The 24,362-nt window shown below is 46.5% G+C and overlaps 1 protein-coding gene across 5 annotated transcripts in view; it reads left to right on the forward strand.

Annotated features, from left to right (window-relative positions):
* Positions 1–24,362, forward strand: part of NGEF (neuronal guanine nucleotide exchange factor) — a 235,068-nt gene that overhangs the window by 152,123 nt on the left and 58,583 nt on the right. For all 5 annotated transcript variants that reach the window (XM_073674494.1, XM_073674493.1, XM_073674495.1 and 2 more), the window contains one exon: positions 8,514–8,656. In XM_073674494.1, the coding sequence (XP_073530595.1) occupies positions 8,514–8,656 (143 nt within the window). The remainder of the gene's footprint in view (positions 1–8,513; positions 8,657–24,362) is intronic.

A 24,362-nucleotide genomic window follows, 5' to 3' on the forward strand; every position in this document is an offset into this window, starting at 1 on the left:
TGGACGAACTACTGTGGCTATGTCAACATTGAGGGGGGATGCACTGCCCCTTCATTGTTCTCATTGGCAGAGACCTAGAAGTTGTATCGCCACCAGTTGAGCATGGATTGTCCTTCCTAAAGGCGAAATGAGACGACTGTATAAATCGGAAAGCAGTGCACGGACTGGCCAGCAACTCTCCCAACCTGAGCATGACCGCTTCATAGAAATACATTCTGCCATGTTTTGGAACGCCGCCAGGCAGTTTGTGCACTTTGGTCCATTCTCATTACGATTTATATGGCCGTCTGACTGACCCTAAAGCTAAACCATAAATGTTATCGTTCCTGTCAGGTATTCCACAGAGACGACACCGGGGAGATCACACAATATCTCACCGTGCCGTCACTCTGTCGGGATTTCGTTAGGGATCCGCAAGCACACGGTCCCCACTACTCTCTACGTAGGTATCGGCAAGGGACGAGTGAACGGATGGCGTCACACCTCTGGATTCCAACGCATGGAATACGTGTTTACGCCCTCCATACGGTCACTGTCAGCTTCACGATAGCCCGATTATTAATATTATTCACTGCTCCACTGGCCGAGTTTGAAATATAATACAGGCCTGGCCGGACGCCTGCGTTCTGGTAGCGTATGACTTCGGGGGAGGGATAGATTACAGGACAAAAGAAACAGAACTATTACATTTTATATTTAATCCAAAAGGGAGGCAGTGTTTAAGAAAAATATACAAGATTTTACAAAGGAGACTTTACAATACATAAGCAGTTACACAAAATAATAAGGATTAAAAAAGAAACTTACTCTATATGTGGCGCCCCTGCGGGTTCAGTCGCCACAGAGGTACTGCATCTCACCTAGAGGTGTGGTACCCCACTCTCAGGTATGGAGGGAGTACTGCCCGGGACCCACCCACCTACATCCAACACTACACCATTCCAGACCAGGAGGCAGGGCAAGATGCACGTGTGCAATGCTGAGCCCTGTCCCTGGTTGGAAGTGGGGGGAACCAAGAGAGGGGGAACCATGTAGTGGGTGTGGGTGGAGCAAGTAGATCAGGGGAGCACTGTCAGAAAGAGTATAAGAAGTAGGGGAACCATCTAGAAGGGTCCAGTCCTGCTCAGGAGAGCAGTGGAGGATGTCCAGGCTCCTGGCTCCAGTGCTTGGAGCAGGAGTCGGGAGCAGAGAGGAGAGCGGGCCTAGACTGAGAGGCCCAGGAAAGAGAGAGAGAGAGGACGGGAGCAGAGGGAAGGATCCAGAGACAGAGGGGATCCCAGGGGCACGGGAGTGCAGGAAGCCACCCGTGCACCCGAATCTACATGGACGTGGAGGGATCAGGCCGCAGAGGGGACCGGCCCCTAAACTAGTGGAGAACACTCAGGCTCACCTAGATAACCGGAGGCTACTGTACTTGCAAGGTGCAGCTGCCAACCACCACAATTACATCGCAGAAAAGGTGGCCACAGAGGGTCCAGGGGACTGCACGTCGCCCGACAAGATCCGAGGCTACCGGCTTGGGACACTGACTGTGAGGCGCAGGGCAGGAGGGAGAGAGCCAGCGCAGGGAAGACGACAGGAAAGGAACATAGAACGGGGTCCCGTTTAAGTATTCCTGAAATACTTGAGAGCTGCTGAACCCCTTCCTTGGTGAACACAGGACGACGTGGGCGGTTATAATCCGGAAAGTGTAACCTGAGGAACTTAACAACTGTGAGTAAAATTTGAAGACTGCACCCCACTGTGTCCTTGAATAATTGCTGCGCCTTCACCAGCCCTGCACTACATTGCACCAACAACATCAACCTCCATAAAATCTCTATATCCTGCCCTGGAGCTTAGCTCTGCCTGTTGAGAGCTGAACTAACTCTGCTGCGTCACCATCAGCTCCAGTGGATCTACACCTCAGCGGCGGCTCCACATAGCCGCATACCACAGGTGGCGTCACAAACATTATTTCTCTAAAAACTTTATTCCCCTTTTACTTTTCCCCTTTTATTGACCGCCCTGGGTCACGGACTGGGTCACTGCCACTGTGACATCCCCCAGCATCGACCGTCCCGGCTACCGAGTACCCCACGGCCCAGGGGGCGTGTCATATACAGTTAGCAGGAACGAATCAGCATAGGTGGAGGGGAGATGCTCCAGATGTGATGGTTATCGAACAGGATTCATTGCTATACTAAATATATACTCCCGGCAAGAATGCTACTCCAACCTCAGCAGACTATTTTATGCTGAAGGGAGAGACCTGCCCACACCCCCCTGTGCCGACATCACAGGGGCTGGGCTCCACCCTTCATGTTTTAATTAAAAACGCTAACTTCTGCAATAACTTATCGCTCGTTGATCGCAGAAGCTTGCAAACGACACCATATTTTCCGTTATGATTTTACCTTCGTTTAGAGACCACTCATGGCATAGTTGCAATCTGCTATTTTGTTACTTTTGCGTCACAGCCCCCGGGAGACACTTATGGCAATAGAAAAATAAGCATATCGTTCCTTAGCTCTCCCTAAAAATATGGGTCCCATCATTATCGGATGTATGAAACGTTAGTTATTCCATATTTCGTTTCGGCTCCGAAGGACCTGGAGAATTTTGTTAAACTCTCTTTGAAGTCCTGGGAATGAAATTTCAACAGGTATCTGTAGATTTATTGCAACCCTGCGTCTAATTGTCCCCTGCCTTTGCCATGGGAAATCTACTCGCATTTTAAGTAGGTTGGTGGCACCTCTCTTGCCAGCATTTGTTTACAGGGCCTTACTCATGAGTGTGTTAATTAGGTTTTTGTGCTGAGATTTGCATGTAGACAGCTCTTATACTGACAAGTGGTCGATTGCTAGCTCTTGTCTTGTGACAAAGGTGGATAAGCGAGGGGTGAGAGGGGCATCAGGGGAAGAAAGAAAGAAAATTTTCAATATTCTTCAATATTTCCCTGACAGTTCTATAGAATAACTATAACTTATTCCCACACCATGAGGCAACTCTATGTAGCTTTTTAAATAAGTCGCCCACAACTTAATGTACAAACTGCTTAATTTGTTGAAAAAAATTATGCAACTCACAGTTGTGTGAAATATTGTGACTTTTGGAATTTTACTCCATTCACATCCAGATCTTCCAATAATAAAAAAAAAGAAAAGAAAAAAAAAAGGTGGGTGGTCAAGTGCAGCTGACAAATTCATCATAATTTACACCACTAAAGAGTGAATTATGACAGAAATATATTCCAGTTCTTCATTGAAGAAAATTTTTTGTGGTGGTGCACAGTTGCTGAAAAATTCATTCATCTCTGCATTTGTAAGGAAAAATATATGAAAATTAAAATGTTAATTGCTTAACTGAGGTTTCCACTTTGCCTCACAAAACAGAATACAAAGTGATCATAAAGTGTTCGTAACCTTTATGGTGGCAAACTTTAACTCATTCCACAAAACTTGATGTTGGAATGCCACGAAATATACAAATGCTAAAAAAAAAGTTTGCATTGTGCAAAAGAAGTAAAAAAAAAAAAAGTACAGCTAAAGTTATCATAAACAAAGACCTCATAAAAAGAAATCCTAAAAAAAAAAAATCTTGGTCTTGAAGGCTCCACTTGTCATGGTAGATGCCTAGTAAAGTGCTTGTCTTCAGGAACTCTTAAGGCCTGGTTTTGATCATGTTTTGTTCACATGCCAAGAATGATCCGAATAACATTAAATTATCCATTTTTAATTAATCCAATTTATTATAATACACTTGTGACGTGATAAAGAAGAGATAAATGCGTGAATTTCCAGGCACAATCAGTTCCTGAAATCCGAGGAAGAATCTATTCTCCTGAAGCGTTGAATCCTGTGACATTTAATAAAACTGTCATCACTGTTTTGCGTCTTGCGTTCACTGAAGCAAATAATAATAGCGCATTGGCTCCAGAACTATAAATACTTCCTATGAGTAATAATGGAGGCTTTCAATGAACTTGCTGGATGATAACTGCATTGTTCCTGTACACCAGTAATTACTGGATCATATCTATGGGCTTCACCTATAGCAGTGGAACTGTAGGTTACTGCCAGGTGAAGTTTAGTCTCTTTCATCTTCCTGTCGAATTATTTCCAATTCTGACTCTTCTGCATAGCAAAAACAGGAGATATGGATGCATGGCTCAAAGAATAATAGTAAATAGGAATGAGATGGATATGTGCTCTTAAAGGGGGGTTCTCAGGTTGTCTCTTGAGTAGCTCAGTGGTATGCTGTATCTCCTTACTTCCAGGTTGCTTGAGGAGTGGGTGCTCTTCCTTGAATGACAGTTCTGGTGTTCAGATTCATTCTACTATTACACATTAAAGGGAATCTATCACCCCCTGGGACTTTTCAGACAGCTAATATGGGCATACAAGTGATAGAAATGTAAATCTACACTTACCTGGATGTCCCAAATTAGAGGTCTGCTTGCTTTAATATATCTTTTTATAAAATCCATTTTCCTATGCTTGGCGACCGGGGGACGTCAAGAAATCCCCACCTACCTACTTAATTTAAATATTCTCCCCCCTCCCCTGCACGTCACAATAAGGTTTGGTCCCCACTTCCTCCCGGCATCCTGATAGTTAGCAACTATCCGGGAGGGAGTAGGGACCAAACCTTATGGTTGTGCACCCCGGAGGTCACTGGAGCGGAAGTCACAGTGACTTCCCGGCGCCTTTGTACTATCGCACAGCAGTAAAATAAGGCAGGGAAAAAAAAACGTGGCTTAAGTTATAGGTGCATTGCGCATGCACGGGATGTGCAGATCTAGAGTGCATGTCAAAGGGCCCTGTGATGTGCACGGGAGGGCAGGGGAGCAGGGTTAATATTTAAATTATGTAGGTAGGCGGGCATTTTTTGGCGTCCCCCAGTCGCCAAGCCTAGGAACATGGATTTTATAAAGTATAAAATATAGATTTACATTTCCATCACCTATATGCCCATATTAGCCTGAAAAGTTCCAGGGGGTGACAGATTCCCTTTAAATGGAACTTGTCATGTAAAAAAAACACTATTAACTTGCAGATATGGGGTTAATCTGCAGGTTAATAGCGTTCTCAAACTGCCTGCTGCCTGCACTGAGAGACTCACAGCCGTGAGGAAATTAACTTTATTTTTCCATGCAGCCTCGGGCTTTCATAGTGGTGGGCGTATAAGGAGATGGACATACTGACCACGTTCCCCCATGGAGACACGCATATTGTTGTAATTGTATTGTGACATGCATTATTGGTGACAGTGTAGTATTCTCTGCCCGATAGTAGGGAGAGTTAGAATTAATAGCTGGGACTAGCCCAGAGAGTGGGAGGGGCTACAGTGAAGGGAAAGAAACATTGCTCCTGGGTAGAGGAGGAAGCAAACGAGGATACAGACAGGAAAGCATGGGAGCACAGCCGATTCTTTTTGGGAGGTAAAACATTTTCCAACCTGTTTTTAAGCAATGTTTTACATCACAGAAAGAATCAGCTGCGGTCCCATGCTGTCCTGTCTGTATCCTCTCTTTTGCTTCTTCCCCTGCCCAGGAGATGTGGTATGATCAGACCATGTTCCTGTACGGTCAGACACAGCCATTACACAGTACACAGCAGGGGCACATTTATAAAATTATCTCCGCACAGGAACATTTTTTTTAACACGTCCAATTGTGGAAAGTATTATTATTCCAAGATCTATTGATTAAAATGTTGATTTAATTTAACTTTGTTAGTGGGAAAACCCTTTTAATGAAGATGTGTGATGGGGTAAGATGCCCCAAATTCATTAAGAGGTACACACCATTTAATGAATTTGGTGCATCCTACAAGTTGCATGCTCACAAGTGGCATAACTTTTGATGAATTTGGTGCACACAGACCATTCCCATCCATTCTCCTCCCAGTCTGGTGAACCTGACCGGGAATATCGTAAAAATGCCAAAAATTTTTGTGCAACTTTGCATTGAACAAAAATTTAGCAACCTTTAATTTTTCATAAAGCGGATGTGTTTACAATGAAAAGAGAGAGAGACACTTTGGCAGCCCGCTAGCCCTTACTACTACCATTTTACAGCCCTTTTAAAGCATCAAAGCACAGTTCTGGTACCCGAATTGAACCCGATGACCCTGAACATCCACGGTTCCCTACTCACCGTGCAATAAGCAAGCCCTCACACAGCTCCTACAACAAAAAAGCAAAAAAAGTTGCAGGTCTCAGAAAACAATGACACAAACCAAATTTCTTTTTTTATTAAAATTTCTGATTTTTTTTGACGAGTTACATTAAAATAAACTATAAAAGTTTGATATAACAATAATCGGACTGACCTGGAGAATCATGTTTTCAGGTCATTTTTACCACACAATGAAAACCGTAAAAAACAAAATACAAAAGACAATAACAGAATTGCATTTTTTTCACCATTTGGCTATGTTCCCATGATGAGCTTTTGGTGAGTATTTTACGCTGTGTATTTTAGAAAATATGCAAGTAACCTTGTGAAGACCCGGGGTCTTCCGTGGGTGTAACGCTACTCAGACAACACAGGGTGATGGTAAAACAGCATGGCAATACTTTATTGAACCACAAAGTGGACAATAAACACGTAGAACAGTCCCAGCAAATACCCAAGATGGTACAACATTACACAGTCTCACCCTTCTATCTCCGCCTGCCTGGGATAGAACAGCTGCGACTTTGGAGACTTCCAGGGCCGACTACCTCAACCAGTGGCCCCCCGCTTCTGGCGGGCCCCCACAGAGAGAAGATAGCGGCAACATTAGGAAGCTAGCAGTCCATCGAGGTACAAGGCCCAATTTGGCTTCTCCGAATGTGTCCATGAGGTCCAGGCGACCAGTGGGTCCCTCCTGGCAACCCCAAACAACATATCCATGGGACCAAATGACTTCATCGTCCCAACCTGGTCTCTCCAAAATGTAGCCATGGGCTCTCTGATGGTTAATGGAGCAGATCCGAATCTTTCCAGTCAGGGCCAATACCCTTAGACTGGAATCATGTAGAATCCAAATCTGTGTTTCTTTGGATGGAACCGCCATGCAATCCATCTACTGTCCTGAAGGATATCTCTCATTCTCCTTGTAAAGTCTTTCTGATGCTCCTTGATTCTGCTTCCAGCACTACAGACATCCCTGTTTATATTTACATCTGTGTAAGGTCATCAGTCACAGGTTGGGGGAAAGGGCAGCACTCAGATCTCATTGTTTGAGCTAATCAATTTACATAGTTGGTATCACAGGAGGCTCTTGTAAATAAACCTCTAGCTGGCTTTAGTGCAATATGTCATTAGCATAGTAAACATCATTGTTTCCAAATTGTTTCCAAACAAATAAAAATCAACATTTAGGGTTATGACCTTTTTGATCAGCAAGAGAAATACAAATACATTTATAAGTCAACACAGTAGTGTATTTCTCTTGATTTAACAAATCTAATCGTCTGGCTAATTAAGATTTTAAGCTGTATCGTCACAAGCCTATTTTACTTAATGGGTGTATAAATGGTGCAGAAAGTCTGCAACATCAAAAACTCACCAAAAGCTCATCGTAGGAACGTAGCCTTTCACTGATCTTCCAGTACACTGTATGGAAAAATAAATGGTATAATTTAAAATTCTGCTCATCCAGCAAAAAAATGTCCATGTATGGATACCGTATGTCAACGGAATAAAAAAGATATTCTCACTCTTGGAAGAAAAGGAGGACAATTTAAAACTCAAATATGAAAACTGCCTGCGAAGAGGAGTTAAACGGGTTGTCTGGCCCTAGTCTACAAGTTTGCAGTCCCTCTATGTGACTGCAGACTTGTAAATCCTCACATCATGTGCACTGCTCGCTGTGAGGATTCTCCGGCGCGTGACCGCAAGTATGTGATTTGCATACTTGCGGTGACATGCCAACTAGAAGTGTGAGGCCTTGCTAAATAAAAGTGTAGTGAGGGAGGCCGGACATGTCTAGTCGGAATGTGCCCGGTAGTATGAAAATCATTATACTTGCAGTGACATGAAGGTCCACTCACAGCACAGAGCGTGCGCCTAAGGTCGGACAAGCCCTTTAAATAAGATCAGATTAATAAATCTATGGACCATTCCATTTACGCTGCAGAAAGTATGCGATTGTGGCATGTAAATGTAATTGACCTTCTCCAGTAGGGTCTGGGACTGTTATGCCAGAGAATATTCTCTGCTCAGTGAAGACGCCCACAAAATATGTCACCCGTAACTCAAAGCTCATGGGTATCAATGCAAAATCTCCAAAAGAGCCCTATGTGTTTTAGTAGTATTAGTTTTATCTTATTGACCAAAAGTAACTTTTGGGTCCCGAAAGGCTTCAGGGCCCGAGTGCAACAGTATTCCTTGCATCCATTATATTTACTGTACGCTCCTGCAACCTAATATAACCGATAAAACTGGTAATTTTGTTAACTGTTAGTAACAATATCAGTTGTACTTACATGTACTGTGCTGTCAATCATTAGATTAGTCACAGATTTCATTTTGTTTCCAATAGAGAATACAGTCACAATGAAGACTCCAGCAACCCACCTGCAGACACCCCCTCCCCATCCGAGAGCACATCTACAAGCACGGAGGCACTGCCAGCTGTTTACCCTGCACCTGCAGACTCATGGAAAACCTTAATAGGACACGTAGGTAAGAATGATGCACAAATGTTTAATTCACCTGCTCAAATCTGTGCACATAGTAATGCTTTATACCATCATTATAATCGGAATGAGCTCTGCTGAACTGATAAATTTCACGTGAGCAAGTCGCCAGAGGAGCAGCTATAGGGGCAGTGGTGTAACCTGAAGCTCATGGGCCCCAATGCAAAATATACAGTAGGGTCCCCAACTATATTTTTATATGGACCAAAGGGACACTCCCCCCCCCCCCCCCCCCCCAAGCTCCTGGGCCCCACAACCTCTGCACCCACCATAGATTCATGTTATACCTCGGCATGTAGAAATTATTACAGTAATATTTCATACATTTAGGGCCGGCACTAGGTTAACGTAGGCTCTAGGGCAGGGGTCTCAAACTCAGCTGGGCATATGGGCCGCACACGGAAAAACATTTAATTTGGGGGGCCGCATTATTTGCATGACAAAGTAACATTTTTAGTGATACCATTTTATTTTCTATACACCTTTTGAACTGGTCCTCATCTTGCAGACATGGTCTCCCCGCCAGGTCCCCCATATTGCAGACATGGTCTCCCCTCCAGGTCCCCCATATTGCAGTCATGGTCTCCCTTCCAGGTCCCCCATATTGCAGACATGGTCTCCCATCCAGGTCCCCCATATTGCAGACATGGTCTCCCATCCAGGTCCCCCATATTGCAGACATGGTCTCTCATCCAGGTCCCCCATATTGCAGACATGGTCTCCCATCCAGGTCCCCCATATTGCAGACATGGTCTCCCATCCAGGTCCCCCATATTGCAGACATGGTCTCCCATCCAGGTCCCCCATATTGCAGACATGGTCTCCCATCCAGGTCCCCCATATTGCAGACATGGTCTCCCATCCAGGTCCCCCATATTGCAGACATGGTCTCCCATCCAGGTCCCCCATATTGCAGACATGGTCTCCCATCCAGGTCCCCCATATTGCAGACATGGTCTCCCATCCAGGTCCCCCATATTGCAGACATGGTCTCCCATCCAGGTCCCCCATATTGCAGACATGGTCTCCCATCCAGGTCCCCCATATTGCAGACATGGTCCCCCATCCAGGTCCCCCATATTGCAGACATGGTCCCCCATATTGCAGACATGGTCTCCCATCCCGGTCCCCCATATTGCAGACATGGTCTCCCATCCAGGTCCCCCATATTACAGACATGGTCTCCCATCCATGTCCCCCATATTGCAGACATGGTCTCCCATCCAGGTCCCCCATATTGCAGACATGGTCTCCCATCCAGGTCCCCCATATTGCAGACATGGTCTCCCATCCCGGTCCCCCATATTGCAGACATGGTCTCCCATCCAGGTCCCCCATATTGCAGACATGGTCCCCCATCCAGGTCCCCCATATTGCAGACATGGTCCCCCATCCAGGTCCCCCATATTGCAGACATGGTCCCCCATCCAGGTCCCCCATATTGCAGACATGGTCCCCCATATTGCAGACATGGTCTCCCATCCAGGTCCCCCATATTGCAGACATGGTCTCCCATCCAGGTCCCCCATATTGCAGACATGGTCTCCCATCCCGGTCCCCCATATTGCAGACATGGTCTCCCATCCAGGTCCCCCATATTGCAGACATGGTCCCCCATCCAGGTCCCCCATATTGCAGACATGGTCCCCCATCCAGGTCCCCCATATTGCAGACATGGTCCCCCATCCAGGTCCCCCATATTGCAGACATGGTCCCCCATATTGCAGACATGGTCTCCCATCCAGGTCCCCCATATTGCAGACATGGTCCCCCATCCAGGTCCCCCATATTGCAGACATGGTCCCCCATCCAGGTCCCCCATATTGCAGACATGGTCCCCCATCCAGGTCCCCCATATTGCAGACATGGTCCCCCATCCAGGTCCCCCATATTGCAGACATGGTCCCCCATATTGCAGACATGGTCTCCCATCCCGGTCCCCCATATTGCAGACATGGTCTCCCATCCAGGTCCCCCATATTGCAGACATGGTCCCCCATCCAGGTCCCCCATATTGCAGACATGGTCTCCCATCCAGGTCCCCCATATTGCAGACATGGTCCCCCATCCAGGTCCCCCATATTGCAGACATGGTCCCCCATCCAGGTCCCCCATATTGCAGACATGGTCCCCCATATTGCAGACATGGTCCCCCATATTGCAGACATGGTCCCCCATCCTGGTCCTAATCTTGCAGACATGTCCCCCATCCAGGTCCCCATGTTGCAGACATGTCCCCCATCCAGGTCCCCCCCCCATAGTGCGCACAGGGCAGCCCCCCCATACTGTGCACAGGGCCACGTCGCCCCATGCTGCGCACAGGGTCCCCGTCCCCTCCATACTGCGCTCAGGGTCCCCGTCCCCCCCATACTGCGCCCAGGGTCCCCATCCCCCCCATACTGCGCCAGGGTCCCCGTCCCCCATATACTGCACTCAGGGTCCCCGTCTCCCCCCATACTGCGCTCAGGGTCCCCCTCTCCCCCCATACTGCGCTCAGGGTCCCCGTCTCCCCCCATACTGCACTCAGGGTCCCCGTCCCCCCTATACTGCTCTCAGGGTCACCGTCTCCCCCCATACTGCGCTCAGGGTCCCCATCCCCCCCATTCTGCGCTCAGGGTCCCCGTCCCCCCTATACTGCGCTCAGGGTCCCCGTCTCCCCCCATACTGCGCTCAGGGTCCCTGTCTCCCCCCATACTGCACTCAGGGTCTCCGTCCCCCCTATACTGCTCTCAGGGTCGCCGTCTCCCCCCATACTGCGCTCAGGGTCCCCGTCTCCCCCATACTGCACTCAGGGTCGTCCCCCCCATACAGCGCTCAGGGACCCCCCCCCCCCATACAGCGCTCACGGTCCCCGTCCCCCCATACTGCGCTCAGGGTCCCCGTCCCCCCATACTGTGCTCAGGGTCCCCGTCCCCCCATACTGTGCTCAGGGTCCCCACCCCCCCCATACTGTGCTCAGGGTCCCCGTCCCCCCATACTGCGCTCAGGGTCCCCATCCCCCCATACTGCGCACAGTGCCCCCCCCCCCATACTGAGCAGAGATTCCCACCTATCCTCCGTTCCCTCGGCGTCCTTTCTGCACCTGTGGCCCGCAGGCACAGACCCCATAACGATCGTGGCTCTCTCCAGCAGCCGCCAACATCAGCGCTGTAATGCAGTGTATTGCCACGCAGAGACCAGCTCTCTGCACAGCAATACCAGTGTCAGCCGCCGGCCTATCAGAGGCCAGCAGCTGACATCTGCGCATAGCAGTGACGTCATACTCTGCTGCGCTGGGACGCCAATGTCAGCTGCTGGCCTCTGATAGGCCGGCGGGTGACACTGGTATTGCTGTGCAGAGAGACGGTCTCTGCGCGGCAATACACTGCATTACAGCGCTGATGTCGGCGGCTGCTGGAGAGAGCCGCGATAGTTACGGGGTCTGTGCCTGTGGGCCGCAAGAAGCAGCCGGAGGGGCCGCATGCGACCCGCGGGCCGCGTGTTTGGGACCCCTGCCCTAAATTATGTATAGGATGTGGTAGATGATGGATAGATATCCCCACCAAATATCATCGGCGATACTGACGCTCGGTCCAGCGGTGAAGCAGGGGAAATACATTTTTGTTTATTCAATCATGCTGACGTCGCCCCCTCCTGTCTGCCGCCCTAGGCACCCGCTCTAAGGTGCCCAGGGGTAAATACAGCCCTGAGTTACGCCCCATTTCCTTAATCTGTGACCCCGTGTCCCTCATGCAGCGACCTGTCCTGTCAGGATGATGTTCCTGTCTATCACATGGCTGCAGATGCAGTATTCCACAGCCAGCCAATCAGAGCACTCGCTCACCGACTTATGCAAATGAGCTGGTGGCAATACCAAAGACGTTTCAACTAATTTCCCCTAAATATTCAGCAGGGGCGGGACAATTTGCCCGCAGGGGCGTGGTCACTGTCAGCAGGGGCGGGGTCACTGTCAGCAGGAGCGGGGGTCACTGCCAGCAGGTCTCTTTAGATATTTTTTTTTTTTAAGTCTCCCTAAGTTAGAAGTTTCTGCCATCACGGGCATATAAATAGAGCTGAGGTTTACCTGTATAATCGGGTGCAGTGCAGAGATCATGGTAGTGTCATAAAGAAAGCATCTGCCAGCGAGCCAGATATCTATCAGAAGATGCCTGCGAGCCAGATAGCTATCAGAAGATAGATAGGATAGATAGGCGGCAGATCGGAGAGTTCTCCTATGTGGCTTGCCCGCCACATATGTAGCTGGCAGGACATTGCCAGGGACTCCAAGACATGAAGTGGTCTCGGCCAAAGCACAATTTTTTCCTACAGGTTTGGTGGCTTAGTGACGGGCGCGGCTCTGGGTTGTGGGTTCAAATCCCACCGTGGCCCCATCCACACAGTATTATAGGCTCGTGCTGCTTTTCTCCCATCTGTTAAATATTAATTCACAGGCTTAATAAATTCAAAGCAGGATTCGGTCATATGCGCTGACAGTGACATTGACTATAATGGTGAAGGTAGAGTCAATGGTCCTATCTGCACCATTATAGTCAATGGCCCTGTCGGCGCATATGCACGTATCCTGTCCGGGGGGTTCGGACGCAAGCCCGAGTGAACGTGGTGAAGAACGCAGTGGGAACGGCCCTAAGGCTATATGGACCGTGATTTCCAGTCCGACTGTGAATCTCCGGACCCCACACTCCACATCCTCAGGCACATATGAAGCTGTTGGGTTCGGGTGAGGAGACTCGCAGCCAGTCCGGAAAATGCATTATGTACCCAGACCATAAAACACAGACTTGGAATGAATCCTCAGTATAATTACTACTCTCTTTCATTACATGGTTGTTCTTGTTTTTGAGAAGGATTGTCCTGGTAGTATGTGTGAGGGAATAGGCCCCGACAGTCCCTCAGGTATAGACAGCACCTCCATGCTGTGGACAGAAAACTACCTTGTGATATTACAAAATGTATCAACAGAGACAATTGGTGGATACACGGCACCACCCCGGAAGAGTAAATGCGGTACCCTTTATAACCTAACCGGGTGTCCTTGCAAAACACATGGAGACAGGTCTGTTTTTTCTGGCAGCACGGATGACAATGGCCAATACAAGTCTATGGGTCCGTGATAAACACGTACAGCTCATGGATGGAGTTAGTGTACCATCAGTGTGCTGTACGGGTTTAACCCCTTTATGACGTCTGCCGTAATAGTACGACACACATCACAACCCCCTGTTTAGCGCGGGCTCTGGTGCTGAGCCCGCACCTTTCCGGGCACATGTTAGCTGATCTATATTGCTGACATTTTCCCGCAACAGCCGCGGGTGGAATCGCGATCCACCCGCGGCTGTTAACTTGTTAAATGCCGCTGTCAATCTCTGACAGCGGATTTAACTGACACTTATCGGAAACGCATCGTTGGCTCCACCCATCGGCGACCCCATCACATGATTGTGGGTCGCCGATGGTTTGGCATGATAACCCGGGGTCTGCAGGAGACCCCTGCGGTTGTCATTGCCAGATTGCTATGAGTGCCACCCAGCAGTCGGCGCTCATAGCCAGTGAGCAATTCTGCTACACACAGTTGATCTGATGATCGCCTGTGTGTAGTAAAGGAGAACAGACAACTGCAGCTTCTAGTCTCCCATGGAGACATTGAATCATGCAAAAGGTAAAAAAAAATTTTTTGAGAAAAAAGTATAAAAGTTTAAATCACCCCCCTTTCACCCTATTCAAAATAAAACAATAAAAAAAACAAATATACACATATTTGGTATCGCCGCGTTCAGAACCGCCCGATATATCAAGGTAAAAAAAGAATTAATCTGATCGGTAAACAGCGTAACAAGAAAAAAATTAAAAACCCCAGAATTAAGTTTTTTTGGTCACCGCAACATTTAAATGAAATGCAATAACGGGCGATCAAAACATCGGATCTACCCCAAAATAGTATCAATAAAAATGTCAGCTCGGTGCGTAAAAACTAAGCCCTCACTCTGCCCCAGATCCTGAAAAATGGAGACGCTACGGGTCTCGGAAAATGGCAACATTTTTTTGTTAACAAACTTTGGATTTTTTTTTCACCACTTACATAAAAAAGAACCTAGACATGTTTGGTGTCTACAAACCCTTAATGACCTGGAGAATAATAATGGCAGGTCAGTTTTAGCATTTAGTGAGCATGGTGAAAATAACCCTAAAAAACAACTGTGGAATTGCACTTTTTTTTGCAATTTCACCGCACTTGGAATTTTTTTCCCGTTTTAAAGTACACGATATGGTAAAACCAATGGTGTCATTCAAAAGTACAACTCGTCCCGCAAAAAATAAGCCCTCATACGGCCATATTGACCGAAAAACAAAATAAGTTTGGCTCTGGGAAGAAGGGGAGCAAAAAAACGAAAACCGCAAAATCGGAAAATGGCCTGGCCATTAAGGGGATAACATTGTGAAGTATAGGAGAAGCTTTGTCATTTCTTTATCCATACTGGAAAAACACTGATGACTACAATGATGGTAAAAACGGAGACACGGATGAATAACACGGATGGCACCAGTCCCGTTATTTCATGTACGTGTTTAAACACTGATGTGTGAAGGGGGTCTAGTGCCAATATATATATATATATATATATATATATATATATATATATATATACAGTACAGACCAAAAGTTTGGACACACCTTGTCATTTAAAGATTTTTCTTTATTTTCATGACTTTGAAAACTGTACATTCACACTGAAGGCATCAAAACTATGAATTAACACATGTGGAATTATATACTTAACAAAAAAGTGTGAAACAACTGAAAATATGTCTTATATTCTAGGTTCTTCAAAGTAGCCACCTTTTGCTTTGATGACTGCTTTGCACACTCTTGCCATTCTCTTGATGAGCTTCAAGAGGTAGTCACCGGAAATGGTTTTCACTTCACAGGTGTGCCCTGTCAGGTTTAATAAGTGGGATTTCTTGCCTTATAAATGGGGTTGGGACCATCAGTTGTGTTGTGCCAGAAGTCAGGTGGATACAGAGCAGATAGTCCTACTGAATAGACTGTTAGAATTTGTATTATGGCAAGAAAAAAGCAGCTAAGTAAAGAAAAACAAGTGGCCATCATTACTTTAAGAAATGAAGGTCAGTCAGTTCGAAAAATTGGGCAAACTTTGAAAGTGTCCCCAAGTGCAGTTGCAAAAACCATCAAGCGCTACAAAGAAACTGGCTCACATGCGGACCGCCCCAGGAAAGGAAGACCAAGAGTCACCTCTGCTTCTCAGGATAAGTTTATCCGAGTCACCAGCCTCAGAAATCGCAGGTTAACAGCAGCTCCGATTAGAGACCAGGTCAATGCCACACAGAGTTCTAGCAGCAGACACATCTCTACAACAACTGTTAAGAGGAGACTTTGTGCAGCAGGCCTTCATGGTAAAATAGCTGCTAGGAAACCACTGCTAAGGACAGGCAACAAGCAGAAGAGACTTGTTTGGGCTAAAGAACACAAGGAATGGACATTAGACCCGTGGAAATCTGTGCTTTGGTCTGATGAGTCCAAATTTGAGATCTTTGGTTCCAACCACCGTGTCTTTGTGCGACGCAGAAAAGGTAAAAAGATGGACTCTACATGCCTGGTTCCCACCGTGAAGCATGGAGGAGGAGGTGTGATGGTGTGGGCGTGCTTTGCTGGTGACACTGTTGGGGATTTATTCAAAATTGAAGGCATACTGAACCAGCATGGCTACCACAGCATCTTGCAGCGGCATGCTATTCCATCCGGTTTGCGTTTAGTTGGACCATCATTTATTTTTCAACAGGACAATGACCCCAAACACACCTCCAGGCTGTGTAAGGGCTATTTGACCAAGAAGGAGAGTGATGGGGTGCTACGCCAGATGACCTGGCCTCCACAGTCACCAGACCTGAACCCAATCCAGATGGTTTGGGGTGAGCGGGACCGCAGAGTGAAGGCAAAAGGGCCAACAAGTGCTAAGCATCTCTGGGAACTCCTTCAAGATTGTTGGAAGACCATTTCCGCTGACTACCTCTTGAAGCTCATCAAGAGAATGCCAAGAGTGTGCAAAGCAGTCATCAAAGCAAAAGGTTGCTACTTTGAAGAACCTAGAATATAAGACATATTTTCAGTTGTTTCACACTTTTTTGTTAAGTATATAATTCCACATGTGTTAATTCATAGTTTTGATGCCTTTAGTGTGAATGTACAATTTTCAAAGTCATGAAAATACAGAAAAATCTTTAAATGAGAAGGTCTGTCCAAACTTTTGGTCTGTACTGTATATATATATATATATATATGTATATATATATATATATTTTTTATTATTATTATTGCCTAAGGCCTCCTTCACACATCAGTGTTTAAACACGGACGTGAATTAACGGGACTGGTGCCATTCGAGAAGTCTATACACACACGGGCCCCTGTGCTTATATCGGTGGAAGTGGCCCCTGTGAGCACCAATGATATGTCTGCCCCTGTGTATATTATATACCCTAGATCAGGGGTCTCAAACTCAGCTGGGCGTATGGGCCGCACACGGAAAAACATTTAATTTGGGGGGCCGCATTATTTGCATGACAAAGTGACATTTTTAGTGATACCATTTTATTTTCTATACACCTTTTGAACTGGTCCTCATCTTGCAGACATGGTCTCCCCGCCAGGTCCCCCATATTGCAGACATGGTCTCCCCTCCAGGTCCCCCATATTGCAGACATGGTCTCCCCTCCAGGTTCCCAATATTGCAGACATGGTCTCCCATCCAGGTCCCCCATATTGCAGACGTGGTCTCCCATCCAGGTCCCCCATATTGCAGACATTGTCCCCCATCCAGGTCCCCCATATTGCAGACATGGTCCCCCATCCAGGTCCCCCATATTGCAGACGTGGTCTCCCATCCAGGTCCCCCATATTGCAGACATGGACTCCCATCCAGGTCCCCCATATTGCAGACATGGTCTCCCATCCAGGTCCCCCATATTGCAGACGTGGTCTCCCATCCAGGTCTCCCATCCAGGTCCCCATGTTGCAGAAATGTCCCCCATCCAGGTCCCCCCCCCATAGTGCGCACAGGGCAGCCCCCCCATACTGTGCACAGGGCCGCGTCGCCCCATGCTGCGCACAGGGTCCCCGTCCCCCCATACTGCGCTCAGGGTCCCCATCCCACCCATACTGCGCTCAGGGTCCCCGTCCCCCCCATACTGCACTCAGGGTCCCCGTCTCCCCCCATACTGCGCTCAGGGTCCCCGCCGCCCCCCCATACTGCGCTCAGGGTCCCCGTCCCCCCATACTGCTCTCAGGGTCCCCGTCCCTCCATACTGCGCTCAGGGTACCCGTCCCCCCATACTGCTCTCAGGGTCCCCGTCCCCCCATGCAGCGCTCAGGGTCCCCGTACCCCCATACTGCGCTCAGCGTCCCCGTCCCCCCCCATACTGCGCTCAGGGTCCCCGTCCCCCCGTACTGCGCTCAGGGTCCCCATCCCCCCATTCTGCGCACAGTGCACCCCCCCCATACTGAGCACAGGTCCCCTGTGGTGTATTTCACATGACAGAGAAAAAAAAAAAAGATTCTCACCTGTCCTCCGTTCCCTCGGCGTCCTTTCTGCACCTGTGGCCTGCAGGCACAGACCCCGTAACGATTGCGGCTCTCTCCAGCAGCCGCCGACATCAGCACTGTAATGCAGTGTATTGCCGCGTTGCTGCGCAGAGACCGGCTCTCTGCACAGCAATACCAGTGTCACCCGCCGGCCTATCAGAGGCCAGCAGCTGACATCTGCGCATAGCAGTGACGTCATACTCCGCTGCGCTGGGACGCCAATGTCAGCTGCTGGCTTCTGATAGGCCGGCAGGTGACACTGGTATTGCTGTGCAGAGAGCCGGTCTCTGCGCGGCAATACTCTGCATTACAGCGCTGATGTCGGCGGCTGCTGGAGAGAGCCGCGATAGTTACGGGGTCTGTGCCTGCGGGCCGCAAGAAGCAGCTGGAGGGGCCGCGGGCCGCGTGTTTGGGACCCCTGCTCTAGGGCAACAGCTATAATGTAACTTACCTTTTTAAAGCATCAAACACATCAGGAAAGAGTTGACCAAACCCACTCATTATTCTCCAAAGTTGCATTTCATTTTACTTTTGTCCTCCCAATAAATACAGTGCCTTGAAAAAGTATTCATAGCCTATGAACTTTTCCATATTTTTTCACGTTACACCCACAAACTTATATATATTTTATTGGGACTTTATGTGATGTACCAGCACAAACTAGCAAGTACAGTGAAGGAAATAATTATTTGATCCCTTACTGTTTTTGTAAGTTTGCCCACTGACAAAGACATGAACAGTCTATAATTTTAAGGGTGGGTTTATTTTAACATTGAGAGATAGAATATCCAAAAATAATAAAGAAAATCATATTGTATAAATTAGATAAATTTATTTGCATTTTGCAGTAAGAAATAAATATTTGATTCCTCTGGCAAACAACACTTAATACTTGGTGGCAAAACCCTTGTTGGCAGCACAGCAGTCAGACGTTTTTTGTAGTTGATGATGAGGATTGCGCACATGTCAGGAGGAATTTTGGTCCACTCCTCTTTGCAGATCATCTCTAAATCATTAAGATTTTGAGGCTGTCAAAAACTTACAAAAACAGCAAGGAATCAAATAATGACTTCCTTCACTGTATTTGTGAAGGGTAAAGGAAATGATACATGGTTTTCTGATTATTCTAAAAATATAATTCTGAAAATTGTGACACGCATTTGTATTCAGCCCCCTTCCCCTAAGTCAATACTTTGTAGGACCACCTCTCTACCAGCTTTGCTCATCTAGAGGATGAAATTTTTGCATATTCTCCTTTGCAAACTAAGGTCGCTGCCCTGCTGGAAGGTGAACCTAAGCCCCAGTATCAAGTATTTTGCAGCTTCTAACAGGTTTTTCTCCAGGGTCGTCCGGTATTTAGCTCCATCCACCTTCCCATCAACTTTGACCAGCTTCCACCATGTTTGACAATGGGAATGGTGTTTTCAGGGTGATGTGCAGTGTTAGTTTTCCGCCACACATAGTTTTGGATTTAGTCCAAAAAGTTCTACTTTGGTCTCATCTGACCAGAGCACCTTCTTCAACACACTAGCTGCGTCCTCAAAATGGCTTTTTGCAAATTGCAAACAGGATTTCTTATGACTGACTTTCAAAAATGGCTCTCTTCTTGCCACTCTTCCATAAAGGCCAGATGTGCGGAGTATACGACTATTAGTTGTCCTGTGGACAGATTCTCCCACCTGAACTGTGGATCTCTGCAGCTCCTCTTTGAATGACAATAACCTCTTGGCTGCTTCATTAATTAGTGCTCTCCTTGCTTGGGATGTCAGCTTAGTTGGATGGCCGTGTCATGGTAGGTAGGTTTGCAGTTGTGCCATACGCCTTCCATATTTAGATGATGGATTAAACAGTGCTCCATGAGATATTCAGAGCTTGGGCTATTTTTTTATAACCTATCCCTGCATTTCTCTTCTCCACAACATTATCCCTGACCTGTTTGTTCTGTTCCTTGGTTTTCATGATGCTGTTTGATCCCTAATGTTCTCAAACAAATGTCTGAGGCCTTCACAGAACAGCTGTAGTTATACTGAGAATAAATTACACACAGGTGGACTCAATGTACTAATTATGTGACTTCTAGCGGCAAGTGTTCACTCAGGATTTTATTTAGGGGTATCAGAATACAAATGCACGTACCAATTTTCAGAGTTATATTTTTTACCCCTTCACGAACTTGCGATTTTCCATTTTTGCGTTTTTGTTTTTTGCTCCCCTTCCTCCCAGCGCCATAACATTTATTTTTTCGTCAATATGGCCATGTAAGGTTTGTTTTTTGCAGGACGAGTTTTACTTTTCAACGACACCATTGATTTTACCATATCGTGTACTGGAAAACGAGAAAAAAATTCAAAGTGCAGTGAAATTGCAAAACAAGTGCAATTCCACAATTGTTTTTTATTCACTAAATGCTAAAACTGACCTATCATTACGATTCTCCAGGTCATTACGAGTTCGCAGATACCAAACATGTATAGGTTCTTTTTCATTTAAGTAGTGAAAAAAAATCCAGTTTGTAAGAAAAAAAAAAGATCATGGCACCATTTTCCGAGGCCCGTAGCGTCTCCATTTATCGGGATCTGGGGGCGGGTGAGGGCTTATTTTTTGCGAGACGAGCTGTCGTTTTTATTGATACTATTTTGGGCTAGATACGATGTTTTGATCGCCTGTTTTTTTTTTCTCATTATGCTGTTTACCGATCGGATTAATTTAGTGTCTATTTTGATAGGACTTTTCCAAATGCAGCGATACCAAATATGTGTATTTTGTTTTATTATTGTTTTATTTTGAATGAGGAGATTTGAACTTTTATATTTTTTTTATATTTTTTAAAACATTTTTTTTCTTCTTTTTGCCTGCTTCAATAGTCCCCTTAGGAGACTTGAAGCTGCGATCATCCAATCGCTTGTGCTACATGTAGCAGGGGCGGCATTCATAGGAGATCTTCAATGACAAGCACAGGGGTCTTCTGCAAACCCCCAGGCTGTCATGCCAACCCATCGTCACCCTGCGATCATGTGACAAGGGCGCCGATGGGCGGGTCTTATAACGCGCTTTCGGCACGCTCCAGTTAAATGCCTTTGTCAGAGATTGACAGCGACATTTAACACGTTCACAGCCGCGGGTGGATCACGATTACACCCATGGCTATGAAAGGCACATGACAGCTGATCAAATCAGCTGTTAAGATGCTGGGAAAGATGCCGGCTCATCGCCAGAGCCTGCATCAAAGAGGGAGACACGACCTATGATGTATGTATATGTCATAGGTCATGAAGGGGGTTAAAATACAATTTCCTTTATACTTCACAAATACTTGCTAATTTGAGTTGGTGTATCACATAAAATTCCAATAAAATACATTTAAGTTTGTTGATGTTATGTGAAAAATATGGAAAAGTTCACAGGGTATGAGTACTTTTTCAAGGCACTGTAATTCTATTGCCAGACGTCTGACAGTGGGTTACTCCCCTCTCCCTATTGAAGGCACCTGCAGGCTCGGCTCAGACTGAGTGCAGATGTACTGAGAAGTCGAGAGAAATTGCTGTCAGATGAATAAACATTCAGCTGACGGTTATCTAAGGTGCATGGCCACCTTGAGGCCCAATCACAAATGTGACCATCTCAGTGTCTGCTCCACTTTGCCATGCTTTTTACTCCACTTGATACTGCAGCATGCTCCATGTTCTACAATCTAGCAACATTTCAGCTACAATGGATGCAAACTGATATCAACAAGAGTATAATCCAAATTAAATCAATATTATCTGTCAATATATTTGTTTCTTTACTTGTTTTTAAAATAATAATAATTTTATTTCTATAGCGCCATCACATTCCACAGCAATTCACAATTAAGCGGAGACTTGTACAGACAATAAAGACAATAGTTCAACAGCTACAGGAGGAGTGAGGGTCCTTAACTCGATCTCACACATGATGTCTAAACCTGTGGGCTGTGCTGGATCTAGCTACGTTCCCTGGGGCATTGTGTCTCATTTAGGCAACTGTCACTATTGTCATTTGTACTCTGTATCGTCCTATCATTTAAACACTAAGTGGTATGACATAATCATTAAAGGGGTTGTCCAAACTACTGATGATCTACCCTTGAGGTGAATAGGTCCCAAGCTGCAGTGCCTGAGAACGGCCACTATGCAGTGTACAGAGCTGTGCTGTTCCTGATCTGTACATCTGGCTGCCATGGGAGCTGCAGACAACTGATTAGTGAGGGTGGTAGGTAGTGGACCCCTACCAATCTGATATTGATGACCTATTCTAAAGATAGGTCATCAATATCTAAGCCATGGACAACCACTTTAATAAAGGGGACTGTACAATGTCATTGTCCAGATTAAAAGTACCCATATCTCTGAGATAAGTGATAGGTCAACTCCCTCTTCCTTTATACCAGGGATATCAAACTCAAACACACAGAGAGCCAAAAATAAAAAACCAAGCTGTATACAGTATAATGGGCCGCACAAAGTCCTCCATAGAGTATAATAGAATAATGGGCCCCACATAGTCTTCCATACAGAATAATGGGCCCCACATAGTCCACCATACAGAATAATGGGCCCCACATAGTCCTCCATACAGAATAATGGTCAAACATAGTCCTCCATATAGAATAATGGCCCCACATAGTACTCCATACAGAATAATGGGCCCCACATAATCCTCCATACAGAATAATGGGCCCCACATAGTCCTCCATACAGAATAATGGCCCTACATAGTCCTCCATAGAGAATAATGGCCCCACATAATCCTCCATACAGAATAATGGGCCCCACATAATCCTCCATATAGAATAATGGCCAAACATAGTCCTCCATACAGAATAATGGGCCCCACATAATCCTCCATACAGAATAATGGGCCCCACATAGTCCTCCATACAGAATAATGGCCCTACGTATTCCTCCATACAGAATAATGGCCCTACGTAGTCCTCCATACAGAATAATGGCCCCACATAGTCCTCCATACAGAATAATGGTCAAACATAGTCCTCCATATAGAATAATGGCCCCACATAGTACTCCATACAGAATAATGGGCCCCACATAATCCTCCATACAGAATAATGGCCCTACGTAGTCCTCCATACAGAATAATGGCCCCACATAATCCTCCATACAGAATAATGGGCCCCACATAATCCTCCATACAGAATAATGGCCAAACATAGTCCTCCATACAGAATAATGGCCCACCCACATAGTCCTCCATACAGAATAATGGCCCACCCACATAGTCCTCCATACAGAATAATGGGCGCCACATAGTCCTCCATAAAGAATAATGGGCCCCACATAGTCCTCCATACAGAATAATGGCCATAGTCCTCCATAAAGAATAATGGCCCCACATAGTCCTCCATAGAGAAAAATAGAATAATGGGCCCCACATAGTCTTCCATACAGAATAATGGGCACCACATAGTCCTCCATACAGTATAATTGGCCCCACATAGTCCTCCATACAGTATAATGGGTCCCACCTAGTCCTCCATACAGTATAATGGCCCCACATAGTCTTCCATACAGAATAATGGGCCCCACATAGTCTTCCATACAGAATAATGGGCACCGCATAGTCCTCCATACCGTATAATGGGCCCCACATAGTCCTCCATACAGTATAATGGGCCCCACATAGTCCTCCATACAGAATAATGGCCCCAGATAGTCCTCCATAGAGAATAATAGAATAATGGGCCCCAAATAGTCCTCCATACAGAATAATGGGCCCCACATAGGGGTGGTGGTTCTTGTATCACGGGCCAACTAATACCACCCAGAAGGCCAGATTCGGCCCAGAGGCCAGAGTTTGACATGTATGCTCTATACACATGGGCGCTTAATTAGGCCGAGTGTGCATGTGTTCTTTAAGTGGAGGGGTGAATAAGCCGCTGCCATGCACCTCTGGTGGTGGATTGTCTCTAATAAGAGGGTGTTTTTAATTTAAAAAGCCTGACCCCTTTCTCCCCTTACTGTCAGGAAAGAATGGTGAGGTCACCAAACACGTTAGACAGATGGTTATTGCGGCCAAATTGGGCTGACTTTCATGCAATGTGTTTGTGGCCCTTAGG

The sequence above is a fragment of the Phyllobates terribilis genome, unplaced genomic scaffold, assembly GCF_046119375.1.
Source record: "Phyllobates terribilis strain yellow unplaced genomic scaffold, ASM4611937v1 Scaffold_3__8_contigs__length_932513732, whole genome shotgun sequence".
Lineage (NCBI taxonomy): Eukaryota > Metazoa > Chordata > Amphibia > Anura > Dendrobatidae > Phyllobates > Phyllobates terribilis.